At 42.4% G+C, this 15638-nt stretch overlaps 1 protein-coding gene and 1 pseudogene across 8 annotated transcripts in view; one reads left to right on the top strand and one right to left on the bottom strand.

Annotated features, from left to right (window-relative positions):
• Window positions 1-812: 812 nt before the first annotated feature.
• Window positions 813-1941, top strand: LOC121453647 (annotated as a pseudogene).
• Window positions 1942-2428: 487 nt separating this feature from the next.
• Window positions 2429-15638, bottom strand: part of LOC121453544 (PRELI domain-containing protein 2) — a 72016-nt gene continuing 58806 nt past the window's right edge. For 4 of the 8 annotated variants that reach the window (XR_005975024.1, XM_041660415.1, XM_041660410.1 and 1 more), the window contains 2 exons: window positions 9509-9577; window positions 2429-3003 (listed from right to left, as the gene is read on the bottom strand). Coding sequence is in view for 5 of the 8 variants with exons in the window: in XM_041660415.1 (XP_041516349.1) it covers window positions 9518-9577 (60 nt within the window). In the remaining 3 variants the exon portion in view is untranslated. Of the gene's footprint in view, window positions 3004-8993; window positions 9075-9508; window positions 9578-15638 lie in introns of those variants that run through there. The other 4 variants (XM_041660413.1, XM_041660411.1, XR_005975025.1 and 1 more) reach the window with 4 other exon arrangements.

Here is a 15638-nt window from a genome sequence, read left to right as displayed (position 1 = left end):
CAGTGGCAGGCTGGCATGAAAAAGTACAACTGCTTTGAAATTCATCAATGCACTAAGCAGAAGAAAAAAAAAAACATTTCAAATAGTAAAAGAGAAAAAAAAGGGAACAATTTTCCTAAGTCTATTCAATAATGGCCTAATTTTTATCTTAAGATGAATTTCAAATTATTACTTCCTTTCAAGCTTCTCTTAGATGGTGTGCATTTATATTTTGGCTTCTCATCATGGCAAATGCAAACTAATGTCATCTGAATTGCAAACACTAAGACCATCTACATCACCATTGAGAAGCTGATGCCCAGGCTGGGGATGGAGCTCCACTGGGACAAAGCTTGCCAGTGTGCACGGAGCCCTGAGTCCTGAGTTCAGTTCTCAGCACCCACCCGTCATCCCAGCACTCTGGAGACAGAGGCAGAAGGATCAGAAGTTCAAGATCATTTCTGGATGCATAGAGAGTTTGAGGCAAGCCTAGGCTACATCAGACCCTGTCTTTAAAAAAAAAAATACAGAAAAGCAAATGCTCAGAAATCATTTCAATAATAATGGATCCTATTTAACAAGTCTATAAACCATCTTAGGTCAGTCCAGTAGCTTCATTTAAGGTCATCACCTCATTGCACAATTTTTATTAAATTAACTTGGGAAAGGTTTAAAAATGATGTACACACACTGTGGCAGAACCTGGGTTTAATCCACACCTATCTGACTGGTCCCAAACCTGTGTTCTTCATGCTAAACCCACAGGCAGAAAGAACCATGCCGGTGGACCAGCGGCCTCCTGGAGATCAACGAGACGCTGGTGATCCAGCAGCGCGGAGTGGGCGTCTCGGCGAGGAGAAGATAAAATTCGATGCTGGGACACTTCTTCTTAGTACACACTGGCTGATTTGGAGAGACCAGAAAAACAATGAATGCTGCATGGCCATTCCTCTGTCCCAGGTTGTGTTCATCGAGGAACAGGCGGCCGGAATTGGGAAGAGAGCCAAAATCGGGGTTCATCTGCACCCAGCTCCTTCTAACGAAGAGCCCGGTCCATTCCAGAGCAGTAAGAACTCCTACATCAAACTCTCCTTCAAAGAGCATGGCCAGATCAAGTTTTATAGGCGTTTATCAGAGGAAATAACACAGAGAAGGTGGGAGAATGTGCCAGTTTCCCAGTCATTACAAACAAATAAAGGACCCCAGCCAGGAAGAGTAAGAGCTGTAGGGGATTCTAGGTATTGAAAGGAAACTCGAAGAAAAAAGAAAAGAAACTGACAAAAACATTTCTGAGGCCTTTGAAGACCTTAGCAAGCTAATGATCAAGGCTAAGGAAATGGTGGAGTTATCAAAATCAATCGCTAATAAGATTAAAGAGAACAAGGTGATGTCACAGAAGATGAGACCATCAGGTTTAAGTCCTACTTGCTGAGTATGGGAATAGACAACCCAGTTACCAGGGAGATCTATGGCTCAGGCACGCAGTACCACATGCAGCTGGCCAAACAGCTGGCTGGAATATTGCAGGCACCATTAGAGGAACGTGGGGGAATAATGTACAGAGGTGTACTGTTTAGTGAACCGAGCTCAAGGGATGGAGTTGCTCTCACCAGAAGATTTAGTGAATGCATGTAAGATGCTGGAAGCACTGAAATTGCCTGTCAGGCTTTGGGTTTTTGACAGTGGTGTCATGGTAATTGAACTTCAAACCCACAAAGAAGAGGAGATGGTGGCCTCAGCCCTGGAGACAGTTTCAGAAAGGGGATCTTTAACATCAGAAGAGTTTGCCAAACTTGTGGGGATGTCTGTCCTCCTAACTAAAGAAAGGCTGCTTCTCGCCGAGAAGATGGGCCATCTTTGCCGAGATGACTCCGTGGAAGGCTTGCGGTTTTACCCAAATTTATTTATGACACAGAACTAAGAATTTTGTATCTGATAGACCTTTTGTCAATACACTTGGCATCGTGCCAAAGTCATATGACATTGAGCTAAGCAATGAACACAAATAAACCAAGAATCTGTTAGAACTTCACAGTATAATATAAAACTCTTACTACCCCCCCCCAAAAAAAAAAAGAACCATGCCGGTTACTCCCACTTTACTAGTCAAAAGCAGAACTGTAGAGTCTGCCACATCACAAACAAGTTAGTGGGAGCCACAGCCAGCCCCCTCCTTATGCTCCTCACTCCATGCTTCGGGTTCCTGCAGAGGAACAAGTGAGAGTTTACATGCTACCTCCTAAAGGCTGTACTGACTTCTGAGAATGTCAAACGTTCATGCGCATGTGGCTTAACCAACCAAGGTATACATGTGGCTAGCTGACCATGGTATACATATGGTTAGCTGACTGTGGTATACATATGGCTTAACTGACCATGGTATATGCGGGGTTAGCTGATCATGGTATATATATGGTTAGCTGACCATAACATACATGTGGCTTAACTGACCAAGGTTAACTGATCATGGTATCCATGTGGCTATCTGACCATGGTACCCATGTGGTTAGCTAACCATGGTATACATGTGGCTTAGCTTTACCACAGTTCTGGCACATTGTCTTTCTATTCCATCTCTCAGGAAAGAGGTACCAGGTTGAACCCCTTTATGTGTTTCAGAATCCTCTCCTGGATCCTGTGGACACTGATGACATCAGCTAGTGAGCACAAGGTGCCTCACTTGGGCCTTCATCCTGCCCTTAGCCGCCCTGACACCATCACAGGAAATCAGCAAAACATCTTGAGGAAGCACAGATATTATCTGCAATGTTCCTTCCCTTTATTCATAAGATCATAAAGAGACCATGCCATAAAATTCCAGCTGGAAAGGTCTCATCTCCATGAGTCCCCTGATTTGAAGCAGGCTCCAAAGTGGAGTGTCAGTCCATGCTCCGGCAGGAAGGTTTCTTCTTCTCTAAGCCACTGAGTCTGTGTCCTGAAACTGCATCCAGTAATTTTGCCTATGAAGCCACGGCCAAGAAGTGATTGGGGGAAAAAAAAAGAATAAACACAGAGGCAGCTTCCCTGCAAGAGAAAGAAATAGGTTTTATCACCTAATAAACATGTCTCACCAATCAATACTTATTTGCCCTCTTTTCTGAAGCAACTCCCAAGAGTCACTCGAATTCTCTCACTATGGATAATTCTTGAAGAAATTGCATTCCTACCTCCTAATGATCTCCGAACAAGGCAAGCACCTCATTTTATTAAGTCCAGCTACCTAGAGGAGCTGGTTCAGAGTGGAGCTGAAGATACGGCTAAAAGTGAGGTCTTAATCATTCCGACGAGATAGAACTCTACTGTGTTATCAAACCTCACCACGCCGATCTCCGGCATGCCAGTGGCAAGAACAAACAGATGTCAGGGCTATTTGTTTTGTTCAAAAGTGACAGGAAATCAAAAATCCATCAAACAGACATGTCAGCAGCAATGCCACAAGCATACTGGTTAGTGAGATTTATAAGCCTCCACTTTGGTCCATGAGAAAATTACCTTCTAAGCTTTCTCCATTTTCAAATGCCCACTTGGACATACAGGTCAGAGAGTTCATGGATGTTATTTTGATGCTAGGTACCAAGGAAATGTAGGCATATGTTACATGAATTTAAATCCTACATTTGTTGTGTGGGAGGGTAGTAGGCTTAGCCCTGACTGGCCTGGAATTCAGCATCTTAAGTGCTGGGATTAAAGGTAAGTAATGTAAAAATATGAAATAATCTTTCATCTTGCATATTGGCGTAACTCTGCAAATTGTCTTTTACAGACAGAGAACTGGGCTGGGGAAGTGGCTGAGAGGGTAAAGTGTTCAAAACACAATCATGAGGTCCTGAGTCCAAATGTTCAGAGATCCTGTGAAGACAGACATAATAGTGCATGTGTTCATCATCCCAGCACTCAAACAAGATTGGAAATGGAAACAAGAAACTCCCAAAACACTCCCAGGCCTGGCAGAAAAAGCAAGAGACTCTGTCTCGAATAATGTACAAGGTAAGAATTAATACTTCAGATTATCACCCCCTTCCTTCCTCCTTCCCTCCATTACACACACACACACACACACACACACACAAACACACACAAACACCTGGATTTGTGCAGATAAATGCATACATATACATATGCACATGTGCAAAAGACAAAAAAATGGAGAGCTGCAAAATTTAAAAGTTGGCATATCAATTAAATTAAGAACAGTGCTCATATTATTACCATGCTACAGTGACATTGTCTATGCTAACAGAATGTCTGTATTTCTATTGCATATGCAATAGAAATGTGGAACTCTCTGAGTGACACCAGTGACCACTGTTGATGGAACTTTTAAGTTCATTGTTGCTAGGATTTAAATATCTCTTCAAGCCTTAAGGTAGATAGCATAATGCCAGTCTTCACTAAGTGAGGTGTTAGCATGAATGCAGATGAGATAAACTGTCAAACTATAGAATAGAGGTAGAATGTGATCCATTTCACTGTTTTAAAAGGTTACACAATCACCACCACAACCCTTGATGCTAATTTATGAAACTAACTCTGGAGACAACAAACTTTGCCTTCTTGTTCCCAACAAACAACAAAAGAAGAATAAAGTAAATAATTTAGAATCTAAGGAATGCAAGTTCTCTATCAAAACTATTCAAGTCTGCTGTTGCAACTTTAAAGGTAGCCAAGAGCACAGCTGTGTTCCAATAAATCTTTATTTATAAAAGCAGCAGTCTGGATACAGCATATGGCAATAGTTTTCTAAACTCTTCTCTGTGTGGTCCCTCCTACCCATTATTATATTATTATTATTTAATTTACTTTTTGATGTGGGAGTCCCCTCTGTATGCTGTAAATACCATTGGTTAATAAAGAAACTGACTTGGCCTATTGCAAGGTAGAAAGAAGGACGGAGTCAGAGAGACGCCATGTAGCCCCCACCGGATACAGATGCCAGATGGAATTTTACCCAGTAAGCCACAGCTACATGGCAATACACAGATTAATAAAAATGGGTAAATTAAGATGTAAGAGTTAGCCAATAAAAAGCTAGAGCTAATGGGCCAAGCGGTGATTTCATTAATACAGTTTCTGTGTGATTATTTTGGGGCTGAGTGGCTGGGAACCAACAAGCGGCCTGCTGCTACAACATTTTAGTTACCTGTGTGTGTGTGTGTGTGTGTGTGTGTGTGTGTGTATGTGTGTGTGTGTTTATATGTGTGCACACATAGGACACATGTGGAGGTCATAGGACAACTTATGGAAGTCAGTACCCTCCTTCTACTACCTGAGTTCACAAGACTGAACTCAGACTGCCAGGCTTGGGGGCAAGCACCTTCTCCTAGTAAGTCATCTTCTAAGATGTTATTTTTAGTTTTGAAACAGGTCTCACTCCATAGCCCAGACTACTCCTAAGCTCTCAGCAATCTTGCCCCATCCTCCCAATTGCTGGCCCCTTTCTATTAAATTTTATCACTTTCCATCTCAAGAGCAGTACACTCCCCTCCTACAACTTATTTTTCATAAAGCTATTTTTGAGAAAGGAAAAAGGTTCCATCAAGACAGAAGCATTTCAAACTACACAATGTTTGTAAAAATTGTCAAGAAAATGGGGAGGGAAGAGAATAAAGCTGTAGCTGGGCTACGACGTCAAAGCCTCAAACTTTTCTGAATCTGATTTGTAGTGATGATTGCAGAACTATTTATTTATACTTCACAAGATGGTACACTACAAAATCAACAACGAAATCATCAATTTAGTTACAAATAAATAATAACTCAATAACGCTGATCTGGGGAACAGCTTAAAGCTCAAACAGTAGTCCTTAATTTTTGGTAATTGTAGATGCAGTTGTGAAAAATATATATCCTTTCCTTTATCTTTACTACTTTGAGAAAATGGGTAATGAATTATGATAGCCTACTCTATGCATAGAACACAGGAATTTTGTGACACCCAAGTGCTACTGCCCCACTCTGAAGTTCTGGCATTAAGCTGACCTCAACCACTTAGCTATTTGAGATAGAGCAAACTGGTTTTTTGTTATGGGGTAAGCTTTTTTTTTTTTTAATACATCAGGAAAGCTCAAGTCATAGGTTAGTCTCACATGATAAAAAGAAAAAAAAAAAGACAATCCAAGTCTTGATACTGCAAAAATATTATCATTTACAGAGATTATACTGGAGAACTGTGTGATCAAGTCACACACAGGCTAAAATAATAGCAATAATAATGATAACAATAATAATAATAATCTCCAAATTACTTTTTAATGAGTTCATTATTTTTTTGCAGTGCTGCACTCATAGCTGTCCTGGGCCACAGACTGGACATAGCTGAAAGATAAGAGGCCACATTGTAACCTTTTTAAATTTATTCATCTTTACTCACAACACTTTAAACCCAGATTGACTTAGAACCACAAGCTGGCATGAGCCTTGATTCCTCTTTTCAGGTGAGTTTGCTCTAACCTGGAGTTAGTCTACATTCAGAAGATAGATAGATAGATAGATAGATAGATAGATAGATAGATGATAGATAGATAGATAGATAGATAGATAGATAGATAGATAAGAAGAGGCTTTTATTTAAAAAAAAAAACAGAGAAAAATATATGGTCTTGTAACCTGTAAAGATTTGTCTCTTGTACATGTTTATTAAAATGCTGACTGGCCAGTAGCCAGGCAGGAAGTATAGGCAGGGCAACAGGAACAGGAGAATTCTGGAAAGAGGAAAGGCTAAGTCCACAGTCGTCACCCAGATGCAGAGGAAGCAAGATGAGAACACCTCACTGATAAAAGGTACCAAGCCACGTGGTTAACACAGACAAGAATTATGGGCTGATATAGGATGTAAGAGTTAATAAGAAGCCTGAGCTAATAAGACAACCAGTTTATGATTAATGTAGACCTCTGTGTGTTTCTCTGGGACTGAATGACTACAGGACTGAGCAGAACAGAAACCTCTGTCAACAGATGAAAATCCATTCTGACAACAGATATAAAGGTAGACATACACACAAAAATGCTGAAGGGCCAGCTCTCCGTCTTCTTGGTGTCCTAGCACTGACTGCCTCCATCATCTCTACCCAAAGGTGAGCTCAGGAGATCTCCTTTCCCACAAGACTTGTCAACCAGAACTCCAGAAGTGGGGCCACTAGTCTATGCCTTAAAATCCTCCAGATGTTTCTGATGTTCACTAAAATTTCAAGGCCACTAGTTCAAAATTTAGAAACTAGCAGGCACATGCCTTCCCTAAGTCCCTCATGTAACTTAGCTGTTTTTAGATCTCACTCCCTGGGTGAGTTGGGATCAGTGCCCAAGTGCACAAGCACATTAGTACTTAGTGAGAGCGCGGTCTATTAAGATTGAAGCAGCCAAATGGAAGCCATTAGAGCGCCTCTACCTGGGACTACAGTGAAGCAGAGCCATTATTGAATCCCCGGAGAGATCATGAAGATGAGAGCCACCATCAAGGCCACAGGAGTGGTGGCTCCAACCTTATGTCCATTTAAGTCTATTTGGTCTGTGCAGAAAATAGGCAGATATTGGCCAATAACAGTTCATTATTATCATCAACTGGGGACTCTAATCATCCATGTTATACAAGCTATAGTTGCCTTGCTTGAATAGATTAATACGTTTCTTACTATCTAATATGTGGCTGTTTTCCTTTGTGTCTGTCCATAAGACCCATCAGAAGCTACTTCTTTTTTCAGTTGGCATCTTTTATTACATGATGAGATGTATTTAGTATATTTCATGATACATTATGAGATGGCCATTGAACCCTTGACAACAAAGGGTAGATGTTACAGTTTAAGGTGTCTGGTTGAAAAAGGATAGACTTGTCTTCATTTTCATCTGGATTTGGGGGTGATTAGGAGAAACAATTCTAGGTGAATCTGTGAAGATATTTCCAGAAAAATTTATCCAAGAAGGGAAGATATGCCCAGAGTGCTGGTGGCACCATGTCATGGGTTAGGTTTCTGAATTTAACATAAATGGAAAAAGGAGAAGACAGAATGAGCACCAACATTTATAACTATTTCCTACTGTGAAGGCAATGTGACCAGTCACCTGACAATCCTGCCACCATAATGTGCTCCATCCCTTCTTAAACATAATCCCAGATATGTCTTCCTTTCTTAAAGTTGCTTCTGTAAGGTACTTTATCACCATAGTGGGCAGAATAACTAACATAGTGAGCCTCACAAATATGCCAGCCTAGAAAAACGGGGATGTAGCCAAGTTCTTTACAATCTGTTTAAGGAACAGGGTGGCTATACAAGCAAACCATATTTAGATTAAATTCTGACACTCTATGAGCACCTACTATGTTCCATGCTTGTATTAACTAAAATTATCTGTTTTAGCCCTACAGTAACATTGAGATCTACGCTATATCAAGTGTATACAGCTAATCATTCATCAGAATGGCAGGCATTCAACTTGCAAATAAACAGAAACTCAGCTCTCCAACCAAGTGTCTGTTCAGAGGCATGGCTGCAGGGTTTAAACTCAAGGTTCTAGTGTGTGAAAGGGCCTATCAATTCTTCTTTAGTTAATTGCTCTCAAATTCATTGTATACCACAATTGAAACACCAGGTTGTTTATAGAAAACTGTTTGTAGTGTCCCTTTAAGTTGGCCAAAGATAATTCTGAATTGCTAGTCTGTACCCAGGACAAATACTCCTAATCACTCAAGACATTCAAGCCAGAGCCCAAATACTATTCCTAAGATTCAGATTCCTTCAAAACGGCATTTCAGGTGGTGGGGAGAATATTCTTATTAGGTATCCCTTATCCAAGCTGCCTGGAACCAGAAGTATTTTGGATTAAAATTTTTTTTCATATTTTTGCAATATTTGCACACACATAATAAGATTCCCTGGGATTAGAACCCAAGCATAAACAGTAATTTCATTTCCTTTTCGTATAGACTGTATACTCGTAAGATAATTTACATACAATACTTTCAGTTTACCTTGTTTGGACTGTCACCCACCACATAAGGTCGGGCATAAACTTTGTCACACCACGCTTTTAGGTCCGCATTCAGGAAGCTGCATATTTGGGAGACTTTCGCATTCTGGTCTTGGGGATTCGTTTCTAGACTAGTAAAATGTATTTGTTTTAGTGGCCAATCAACACAGTCTGTTCTTGTGATCCTTCCTGCCCCAATTACGGCTTTAAGCCTCCCTTCTTATTGTTCTGAGAACAACAAGCAAGCTTCAGCTAATCCTGAGAGCGGCCTTTACAAATCTCTGCCACCTCAAGGGCCTCGATCATGGTCGATTATACCGAACAGTTTTAGCGATTTGAAAGCAGTTGTAACTCGGCGTACAGTACAAAACTGCTTTGAAAATCAGGAAGCCAAGCAAATAAAGCTGCTGAGCAGATAACAAAATGCCTGTGAAATAGTGTTCTATGGCTATCACTGGGAAACGTACAGCAGAGATAGCCCAGGGAGGCTGATTCATAACGCCAGGTTTAGAAGCATGAAAACATGGCTTGAGTAAATAATTCTGATTTTGCTTCTGATACTCACTGATGATTTTTATTCCACTAAGGGAGCACCACACTGTTCCTTCAGCAACATCTCCATTATTCTAATCCCCTGTGGAGAGAAGAAAGAAAAATCAAAACGCCATCTTTCATAGACAAGCACCGTTACATTTATCGCAACCTCTTCCCTTCAGGGAATCCAGGTCCCGGCCATATATTCATTGAAGAAAAGTGGGCTCAGTCATCCCTGACATTTTCGTAATATTTCACTCAGCAATTCCCCTTCTGCTTTCTCCATGTGTTCTCGAAGCTGTTTAGGAGGTGGGCAGAGCATAGTTTGGAATCTGCTTACAACATCAGACAGCAGCCCAAGCCAAGGTAAGCAATGTCTCACAAGTGGGACAGCTTGCCAGAGTTGGGATAATGACAACCGTAAATGTTTGCTGAACGCTGACAATTGCGCTGGTTTCACTGCCAAGGTTCATGCGCGCTGGTGCGGACAGCAGGTGCTGCCGGATCCCACCGAGATGCTCTCCAAGAGGAAGGCACTCTTTCCCCATCTGCAAGCACCTATTATGGACCGCTGCAGGCACACAGACATCTCAGCCAAGGCGGATCATCACCTGAGGTCATGCCCTTTCTCCAGTGCCAGCCCATAGCCTATGACTGGTGGATATGAAGACAGAATGACTCTCTTCTTCCCTCAATTGCCAACAAATTTAAGAGGCAATGCATCCTCATGGCTCTCCATGGCATAGCTGTATCTCAGCCAGCCTCCCAGGCTTCCCTCCTCCTACAGAGATGCTCCCGAGAGCCCTCTCTAATACACTCCACGTGCAAATCTCCACCTCGGACACCTTGTTTAATACGCACAAAACCGCTTTCCTACTTAGAACACAAATGTTCAAAGAGGTTTAGGTATGTGCCCAAAGCTCTAATGTCCTGATGCCAGGGAAAGCGCACAGGCACTCCACCCTAGTTTCAGCCTCACACACCAGTCTTCTGCACTGCTCAGTCCATGACTTCCCACACGCCCTGCCTACCACCTGTTCTTAGAGGAAAGAAGACAGTGGATATTCCTCTCCTACTTTGGAGACCAGTTCTGCAGGCCAGAAAATAGCTTGCAGACAGAAAGATGGGACTGAGGCATAACCATGAGGTGGGGTTTTAAAGATGGCAAAACTGGATCCAGGAGGAAAGGGCCTGCTGTACACACAGACTAGAAATCTTGAGAATAATAGCAATGAAAAGAACTTGAAAACAGTTCCCCAAGCCTCTCCCAAAAAGGCGGGTTCAATGGGACTCTTGGGAGGCCCCAGAGCTCTTTATCTTTGACGTTTCACGTGATTCTTAAGATCAAGGAGGGCTGGGTAATATTGAGTGGGCCCACGAAGGAAAGGCTGGGACCCACCATGGGTGCTTTGTGAGCTAGGAGACAGGGATTGGAAGGAATCAAAGGCATCACTTGGGAACATAATAAAATAGGGGCTGGGGAAGTTAAAGTGCTTGACATGTGAAGATGGGGACCTAAGTTCAAACACCCAACACATTTCTTTTTAAATACCCAAAAAAAAAAAGTTAATAACACATCTATATTTCCAGCACTGGGAGACAAGGGAGCAGAGACAGACAGATTGATGTACCGAATTTATTGCTCAGCCATTCTAGCCAAATCCATGGGTCCCAGGTTAAACAAGAGACCCATCTTAAAAAGATAAGGTGGAAAACGATCAAGGAAGATTCCTAACAGAAACCTCTGGTCTCCACAAGCATGTATAAACATGTGAACCTTGTATGCCCATATAAGCATACCTACACACACGAACATACGCCACACACACATACACAGATTTACATATATACACATAAACACACATGCAAGCACACATACACACACACATACACATACACAGATACACATCTTTCACACCAAAGCAGAACAAATGAGATATGATTCTGAAGGTCCTTCCAGTTCTGCCAGAGCCATCACCCCAGATGGTGCTGCAGTATTTAAGGATCTGAGAAGAATGGTTTGACAGATGAACCAGGACAGCAAGCCACAGGACAATAGCACTCATCTGAGCCAGGAGACTTGAGCCCTATGTTCAGCTCACAGCCCTTCCAAAGCTGGGTTCCTTAGGACAGTCACTTTGACCAAGCAGTGTCTTAGACTACCAAGGTCAGGGGACTTTGAGGCCATCTGTTCTCAACACACCAAACCAACTAGGACCATGCACAAAAGAGATTACAGGCTCCTCAGCCCCAAAAGTGACTTCATCACAAATTCCAGGGACAGGGCCTGGAACTGTGCGTTGATAACACACTTTGTGAGATTCTGAAATGCAACTTAGAAGCTTTGTAGGATGCCCTCCAGCTCTGCCCATCTGGGCATGATGAAGTAGGCTTCCTATTATCATACCTGGAGATGTTGTCTCAAACTGTACTTTTAAAATCAGTCTCCTGGTGGAACCAGAGAGAATACTTGCTCTTGGCAGGGGACCTGGATTCAATTCCCAGCACCCACATCAGGCAACTCCCAACCTCCTGCAACTCCCAGCTCCAGGAGATCCTACACCCTTTCCTGACCTCCTCAGATACCTGTGCTTGCATGCATACACACTCACAAAAACATATGATGAAAAATAAATCTTAAAAAGACCTAGCCTCCTACATCACTGGGGAAAAAGTGGGGACCAAAGCTGCAACAAGTAGTGGGACAAAAATCTAACACAATTCTAAGACCCAGACTAGGTTCACTCCTGCTGTCATTTATCCAACAATATGTCTGAGTGATATTTGCTGTGTGCCCACTACGTGCACTGGATGTTAAACGGTAAACAGCGAAGAAAAAGTCCCAGCCCTAATAGAATTTACAAGGAATTTCCTTTCTTGTTTCAATCTTTTCATGTTCCAACAACCCCACCCCCAATAATGAAATGTCCTCCTGTTTCCAGGAGGAACGGGAACTGCCATGACAGAAGTTCTTTTTTTCAGAGCAGCTGTGCACATCCAGACGGTGTGTCTTTAAAACACGGAAGGCACATTCTTCCTTGGGAAGAGAGAACTAATCCATAAACTGTCTCATCCGTCTAAATTAAGACCTCCACCACTTACCAGGCCACTAATTGACGGAAATAAAGATTCCAAGCTTTGCCCTGGGAATTCCAAGACGTTATTTATTGAATCAATTACGTTCACAACGTGACAGCTGATTTCTCTTTCCTTCGCTCCCCCTCTCATACACTTTACAGTGAAGAAGAACAGTTAAGATATAGAAAGGGAGGGGGGGACTTGATCGGGGGAGGGGGAGGGAAATGGGAAGCGGTTGTGGGGACGAGGCAGAAATCCTTAATAAATAAATAAATTAAAAAAAAAGATATAGAAAGGGGAGAGTGAGGGCAGGGGAAAGGGCTTATAAAGTAAATTAAGGAAACGAAAAATCCCAATAGTAGGCCAGGCATTATTCGGCACCTTTCTTGGGAAGGAGGGGCCAAGCCAAAGCCCACTCGATAGTGCTTTCAAATAAAGTTCATTCTAACACTCCAATCTTACCCCCTCCCCATGAGTCTTAAAGAGACTAAATTTATACCCCTTACCACACAATGCGGCCCACATGCAGAGTAAACATTAAGTGCACCCACCTTTCAGACAAACTTTCAAAGCTTTTCTGGACTGACAAACTATAAACCAGCTTGATTTTATTATCTCTCTGCCCTCGGAATGTTTTTTCCTCTCTTACTAGGCCATCTTTCCCCATTTGTCAATACACAGGCAAGAAAGCCACCTCAGGGCCTCATGTCGCTAATGCTGGGACGGCAAGACCTGAAGGTACTCCCAGTCCTTAGTCTCGGAAGCTTTCAGTTTGAAACCCTTCACACACACCCTTCTCTGTTTCTAAGAAACCACTGATCACTGCAAGACCAAAGTGTGTCTTCAGGAGAGGTAGCATCAAAGATGATTAGATCTAGACAGTGTGTTTACTTTATAATCAAGTTGACGCTCCCTCAAAAAACATCTGATTTTACCTGAGAGGCTCCAAAGGGAGTCATATGAGACCTTACAAAAATTACAGGCATCAGAACGGTTCCCCAGAGGCATACCCATGCCAAGCTCTTAATAAGAGAGCTGCTCACTTAATTATCACAGTAATAAGAAAAAATGATGTCAAAGACCCCACTGGAAAGAACTCCCTTCTTGTGGCTCATGGCTTCAGAGCAAATACTGCCTGTGCTAGCTAAATTTTTATCAACCTGATACAGGCCAGAGTATCTGAGAGGAGGGAACCTCACTTGAGAAAATGCTTCCATAAGATTGCCTGTAGGCAAGCCAGTGGGACATTTTCTTGTCTGGTGATTGATTAATAAAGAAGGGTCCAGCCCATTGCAGGTGGTACTATTCCATGGCAGGTAGTATTGAGATATACATTTTTAAAAGAACAAAAACAAAACCGAATGAGCAGCGAGGAGCAAGCCAGTAAGCAGCATTCCTCCATGGACTGTTTCAGCTCCTGCCTCTAGCTTCCTGCCTTAAGTTCCAGCCCTGACTTCCTTCCATGATGGACTGTGATGTTGAAGTGAAAGCAAAATAAACCCTTTCCTCCCCAAGTTGCTTTTGGTCAATGGTATTTTATCACAGCAATAGAAAACCTAGTTAAGACACTGTCCACAGTACCAGCTGCCACTGTGTGTATGAGGCTGCTGCCAGCAGCAGAGAGATCCAAGAGGACATGATGTCCCTACTCAAAGGCCATAGTCTCGTGAAAAAATAAAAAACAACCAAAAGGCAAGCAAATCTCTGAAAAGTGTTGTAACTTATAGAAGAAAAACCACATGAAAGACAAAGGGAAGGAGAGGTCAGGTACAAAAGAAGAGACAAGCCGGAAGAACAACCGGAGGAGTAACTACAAGGTTGCTTATGAGCCACAGACACAAGAGAAGGTGAAGAGGGAACCCGAGAAGGTTCGGAAAAGGCGCTGGGGTGGGGGCTGCACACAGCGCTCTCACTGTTCAGCAATCACCATGAGAAACTGGACAGAACAGAGAAGGAAGCAGGATGATTATACACCCCGTCTTTCAAGCCCCTGGTTCCCCACTCACATCCACACACTTTCTCCTCCTTAACGCCACGTCTTCCTGGAAGGGACACTAGCACATGAAACCTCCTATGTAGCCACAAATGACACTGTAATTGGCTAATGGCTCTATTGGAGACATCTGGGTCACATCCAAGCTTGTTGTGAAACTTTGGGCAAAATTTAAAATTCTTTATACCGCAACTGCCTCCTTTTAGAAGAGAGATAGTGACGAGGGCTTGTTCGAAAATTTGGGTAAAACCCTGTTTAATCTGATTACCATAATTCCCAACGTCAAAATGCTAGTTTATGGTAAACACCCTACAATTAACGAGCCGTGCTTGCCCTAAATCCACCTGCAATCCTGCGAGGCTGGAGATACAGCTTCCCCGGTTCCCAGCACGAACAAAGCTCCTTCCTCAGCACAGCTTAAACCAAGTGCGGTGCCATATGCATGCAATCCCAGCATTCGGGGGCAGTGGAAGCGGGATCAGAAACTCAAGGTCATCTTTGGTAACACAGCAAGTTTAAGATCAGCCTGAGATAAGTGAGATCCTGTTGAGAGGGGATGAGATGATGAAGCAGATTAGCAAAAGTCTAACTACTTGAGTTTGATCCCCTAGAACAAAGGTAAAAAGGTGAAGAAACTACTTCACAAAGTTGTCCTGACCTCCACATACACAGCATGGCATGTGAAAACCCCACATCCCCCCCCATCTTCCACTGCAACACACAGAGAATAATAAGAAACAGGCAAACCAAAAAGGATGCATCCTGTGGAAGAGTACAGTCTTGGTTCACAGAAGATGTACAATAACTGTGCACTGAATGAATGAATGAATGAATGAATGAATGAATCCACTAGCTAACCAGTCAATAATCTATTTGTATTCCTACCACTTTAGAAGAGATAGCATGCTGCTCAGTTAGGGTGCAAATTTTGCTTATGTTTGAATTCCGGTACCTTGGGCAGAATTCAACACACAGTAGGTGTTCAATGCTGATGAGTTATAAAACTTATCAACATATGACTTCTGAATGCTAGAAATGATGAGTTTAGGAAGAACTGACCTGAATGAATCTTACTCATAGTCAGCATCTG

The sequence above is a fragment of the Microtus oregoni genome, unplaced genomic scaffold (assembly GCF_018167655.1).
Source record: "Microtus oregoni isolate MIOR12 unplaced genomic scaffold, Mior012 000011F_ref0000422, whole genome shotgun sequence".
In the NCBI taxonomy this organism is placed as follows: domain Eukaryota; kingdom Metazoa; phylum Chordata; class Mammalia; order Rodentia; family Cricetidae; genus Microtus; species Microtus oregoni.
This window is presented reverse-complemented; position numbering and strand designations above follow the sequence as displayed.